The 5,427-nt window shown below is 39.5% G+C and overlaps 1 protein-coding gene across 1 annotated transcript; it reads right to left on the bottom strand.

Moving 5' to 3' along the window:
• Window positions 1–346: 346 nt before the first annotated feature.
• On the bottom strand, window positions 347–5,178 carry LOC106137173 (toll-like receptor 6). Its single transcript, XM_013337962.2, has one exon. It carries the CDS (start codon window positions 4,977–4,979, stop codon window positions 957–959), a length of 4,023 nt encoding a protein of 1,340 aa, XP_013193416.2. The 5' UTR covers window positions 4,980–5,178; the 3' UTR covers window positions 347–956.
• Window positions 5,179–5,427: the final 249 nt, after the last annotated feature.

Raw genomic sequence — 5,427 nt, 5'->3', positions numbered from 1 at the left:
TAGATAAAATAAATATTTATACTCAACTGTGGATGGGCGAACAAAGCGATTCGGTAAATTGATTATGTCAATGAAAAAGCTGACTCTCGCCCCTAGTCAATCACCTGTTGTGACTTCTACCTAATCTAAAGTTTCAATTTTACTATTGTAACAGTCACGTCCAAAATTCCTCACAGGTGTTTAAAGTTATATAAGATCTTTAACTGATTGTATACTTTCTAATTAAAAATATTGTCGACTCTATATGTATCAAAATGGAAAAGGTTCTTAGTGGATTTTTAGGGAAATAGTTGAATTAAAAACTGTTTAGTAGACCAAAATATTTATTTATTCATATTTTGCAATTGGAAGCGTAATAAATACGAATTTGTTCTCTTCTAGCTAAAAATTACATCACAAAATTATTTTTACTTATAAACTTATTAAATATCTATTTACAATTGACTAGGGTATATTTCAGTTCTTCAACTCTATCTCACAATTTTTTACAAATTCTTTACACATTCTTTCGATACAATACTTTCATTTCTTTTCATTGTATAGTCTTCAAGTTAAGTACCTAATATTTATCACAAAACATAATCGCTGTGTCACAGAACGTAGTTAGTCAGGAACATTCATATAATGCCAAAAACAATATACTCTTTACAGCATTAATGGATGCAAAAGAGGGAATGTACGAACAAACTATGTACAACTTAAAGCAAAAGTTATGACTGAAGACAGGTACGAGAATGCCATGGATAGTAACGTTATTTTAACAGCTAGTAGGTACTTACAGTACTGTCTATTAAATACAAATAATCACTATTTATATTATTTTTAATACTTTAGTCTAGCATTTATAGCACACAGCACCAACGAATTACAAAGCGTTAAATCAAATGCTATAAATGCTGATATTAAACTATATCTATGTATATATTTACATTTATTACAAGATCATCACATTATTTTTATACAAAGTAAGTTTTTCTCATATTGTTAGGCCTTGTGTTAGACATGGGAATTTGTTGCGCGGGCCTTAATGGGCGTTCCTCGAACTGATGATTGTCAATAGACACGTAGCTATGGTGGTCAGGCAGCCGATCGTCTGGGCGACCGTCGCTGCTCGCCACTGAGCAGGTCTCATCCTCAGTACTTCGCGCCGACACCTCTGCACTCGCACTCGTCGAATGCATAGGACTTGACATCATGAGTATAGGCGGCGCCATCCCATACTTATACCAAGGATCTTGGGATGTAGGAGGCGCGGTGTACCGCAAATTCCCATGTCTTCCAAAACCTTCCCTGTTACCACTTTTTATGTTATTCGCGTTATGAAGCGTCCGATTTGGTAATGTCACGTCCACATCCGGTAACCGAAAATTTAGCTTTTCCCAACAGTTTTTTTCACCCCACACTATCACTGTACACGTTTTGAGCAACACTTTTAAATCTGGGTCTATGTTTATGGCACTCAAGTCCGTTGTAACTAGAAATATAACTTTATGTCGCCTATGCCTAATATTCACTGAGTTTATAGCGCTTTGAACGGCAGCTTTAGAATCGGACGAGTACCATTCTTGTTGTAGAAAGTTTATTGATAACACTATCACGAGTCTTTTTGAACTTTCGGCCGCACTCACTAAGCAATCACTAGAGCGTCTCTCGATCAACTGCAGGTCCCTGTGTTGTAAACACAAGGAAAACCCGGAGTTCTCAAGGTCGGTACTCACTGCGCGAGTCACGACATCTTCATCCCGTGGGTTGTACACAAAAAAAGCATCGAAACGTTTATTTTTATTGTCATTCACGTCTTTCGAAGTGGAACTGAAAACTCTTATACCGTATTTCGAATGCATCCATAATTTAAAATCTTCTCGGAACATGAACAGCAAAGCGCACATCAGTAAAAGTATAATTGCTATTATCAGCCCGGCTGCGATATACGGAATGTAATTTTCAACACCGTCATTCGGTTTGATGAATAATCGCTCTAGAGTCTCGGTCCCTGTTTCCTCGGTAGTGATCTCTGTTTTACATTCTTTCGCCACGGATGCAATAGTTTTATTCATAGGCTGCCCGTGAGCAAAGTAGCACATCATGGTTTCGGTGTCTTTTGATTTTTTTATCAACCATTGATTCAGCTGAGCAACATCTTTACATTCACATATCCAGTTGTTCCCATCTACAGAGACACGCGTGCGGGGATTGTTGTCGGTAATAACTCGCCACGGCATGTAATCAACGTAACCGTTATTGTCAAGGTCCAAGAACTCCAGCGAGGGCAGGTAATTAAAAGTATCGTTTTCAATTACTTTTATTTTGTTGTCTCGTAGATAAAGTTCAACGAGATTCTGAAGTTTAGTAAATTGCGTGTTTCTCAATACTTCTATGTTGTTGTTTTCCAAATGAAGTACTCTCAGTGATTCAATACCGTTAAATGTTCTATTTTGTATTGTATTAATATTGCTATTATTCAGGAACAAAACTTGTAACCGTTTTTTACCAATGAAAACGTGATTTCCCAATTCTTTTAAATCGTTTCCGTCCAAGTATATTTCGGTCGCGTCCATCGGAATTCGGTCCGGTACGTGATCGTAGCCGGCACTCGAACAATCAACCACATTGGAGTTCCAGGTGAGATCATGATAACAAGAGCATCTATCTGGACAAGTCATCTTGCAATCACAGGCATCAAAGTCACAACAATGGCACAAGGTGAAACAATGCGAATCGTACTCGCATAAAAAATCTGAAGATTTAACTTCCAGCAAAAGTACGTCTGATTTAGTTCGTGAATGAGTTAAAGAGCACCTAACGCTTTCTAAATCCATTACTCTCGGGCGCTGTCTGAGGTCACTTAATTGGTTAATTCTCTGCAGCCATTCCATTGTGCAGTCACAAGCAAATGGATTTTCGCTAATATAGAACTCTGGCAAATCTTTCTCCTCCGAAACTGCAGAAATCGCAAAAGCGCCGACTTCAAGAGTTTTGATCTTATTGGCATACAACATCACTTTATTCAAATTGTATTTTTGTAGGAATGTGCCTGGGTTTATCTTTTCTATATAATTATTATTTAACACAATAGTTTCAATGCTGCTTGGAAATGAAAATTCATCGATATATCTTATTTTATTAGAGCTAACGTCAAGCATCTTCAAATTGCAGGATTCTTTCACAACGTAGGTATCGTCAAGTTTTTCTATTTTATTTTCGTGCATGTCTAGCCATTCAAGATTTAATGGTATATGGCTGTAATCAAACCAAAGTAGCTCATTATTTGAAACATTTAACCACACGAGTGGTTGAGTATTGGTAAATATTCCTTTTAAATCCACTAACTTATTTCCGTCTAATCCGATCGCTTTCAATTGTTGATTCGAAGCAAAAGCTCCATCATCTATTTGATCAATGTTATTTGAGGCCAAATTCAATATCTGTAGAGAAGGAAGCGCGGAAAACGTATCTTTAGAAATTTTCTCAATTTTATTACCAACGAGTCTCAGCCCATATAAATCATCTAATCCCTCAAACTGAGAAGTTGTGACTTTAGTGATGCGATTCATTCCTAAGTCTAGTGATGTCAAAAATCGCAACGTCTTAATGGCTTCCGGCACCTCAGATAACTGGTTTGCGCTCAATCCCAAGTCATGGAGCTTAGTTATATTTTCAAAAGATCTCAAGTCTACTTTAGTTATTCTGTTCCCATCAAGGAAAAGCTGATTCAGTACATATAAGTTTGAAAAATGGCTACTGTCGACTTCAATAATATTGTTGTGGGCTAATGATAAAGAGTGTAAATTTTTCAAATTAGAAAATGCTCCGTCTGCAATCCGTGACACGTGATTATACTCCAAACTCAGAAATTGTAAGTTGTTCAAATCTTGAAATAATAGTGCATCTATTTTTGTTATTCTGTTATGAGATAAATTTAATACGATAAGGCGTACTAATCCCGAGAATGTATCTCTGTTTATCCATTCGCTTGTCAATTCATTGACAGATAAATCTAATATTTGCAGCTGATCCAAGCCTTCTAAAAGAGTCGGTGCTAATACACTCAGAGAATTATTATTTAAATAAATCTGCTTTATATCTCTTGATGATTGAAACATTTCCGGTGGTAATGCAGTAAGGGCGTTAGTGGATAAGTTAAGAATTTGTAAATCGCTCAATCCAACAAAGGCTCTGTCTGCAACGTTTGATATTCTGTTATTTTGCAGGAACAACTTTTGTAAAGCACGCAAACTAGACAAACCATTATCAGGCAACGAACTGATTTCATTATGCGACATATCTAAAGTTTCCAATACTGTGTTGCAAGATTTGCCGGGCGCAGTTGGGCCGTTGCCCCAATCAGAAAATCCCAAATTGGAAATGTCTTGTAATCGGTTCTGTGTTACATTTAGTTCCTTTAAGTTATACAGCGGGCAAAATATTTCAGACGGCAAAATCCAAATATTGTTGTCACCCAAGTCCAAAGTGCGCAAGTCAGTAAGTCCTCGAAAAGTGTCTCTGTGGAATTCCATAGACATCGCTGACCAATCCGTATTATGAGTTCTAATGCTCAGACTTCTGAGACCACTAAGAGGCGATAGCACAGCTGATGGCACATATCGAATTTTACATGACTCTATTCTGAGTTCTTTTAAGTTGTGAAAACGGGACAAAAGTTCAGTTCCTTCTTCTTTTCGTCTTCCGACGTCTAAAGAGCTTTCGAAGAAGAGTACATCCGTACAATGGAGGTCGAGCGAAGTGATGCGCTGGGCCTGAGAAGTGGTCAAGCCGGCCAGCAAGTCGGTGGCGCCGGCAGCTGTGCGCAGGGAACAGGTCAGCTGCACGCGGGTGGGCTCGCCGGCGCCGCCCGACACCCGCTGCCACTCGCACTCCTGCGGAGCCTCCGCCACCCGGCTCGTGAGCGAGGCGCCGCCAGCCCCGAGAAACATCCAGCACCATGTCGCGTACACGGCCAACAATCCCATTGATAACATCTCGAATAACACACTTTTTAACTGTCACTTTATTCAAATCGTCACTATTTGGTTCGCTATTATCGCGCTCATCGCTACGCGAGCTCGGACGCACTCGGAAAACTTCACGAATTTCCCGTCAAACTTGTTTCGAAGTACGACACATAACGGCTCTATCGCGGAAAGTTTGTGCGAAGCGAGACGATCGCCACCCTCAACGTTCAAGATGCGACTGACTGAGTGACGGCGAAGCAAGTTGAGCGACCGGTACGCTCCCCGCGCACTGTCGCTCCTCCCCAGAGAGAGAGTTCCGATATTCACCTCTCTATTAGCACACACAAAAGTTCACATCGGCAACAAGTTGCTCGCCGCAAGATTGGCATGAACAGGAGCGCGCTTTGCGAGCTTTTATAAACATGGCGGTCTTACTTTGTTTGTTTTGCCCTAATCATAAAGTTTCAATAGCGTC

The sequence above is a fragment of the Amyelois transitella genome, chromosome 8 (assembly GCF_032362555.1).
Source record: "Amyelois transitella isolate CPQ chromosome 8, ilAmyTran1.1, whole genome shotgun sequence".
Taxonomy (NCBI): Eukaryota; Metazoa; Arthropoda; class Insecta; order Lepidoptera; family Pyralidae; genus Amyelois; species Amyelois transitella.
The sequence above is the reverse complement of the archived record's forward strand: the minus strand, read 5'-3'. Positions and strand labels throughout refer to the sequence as shown.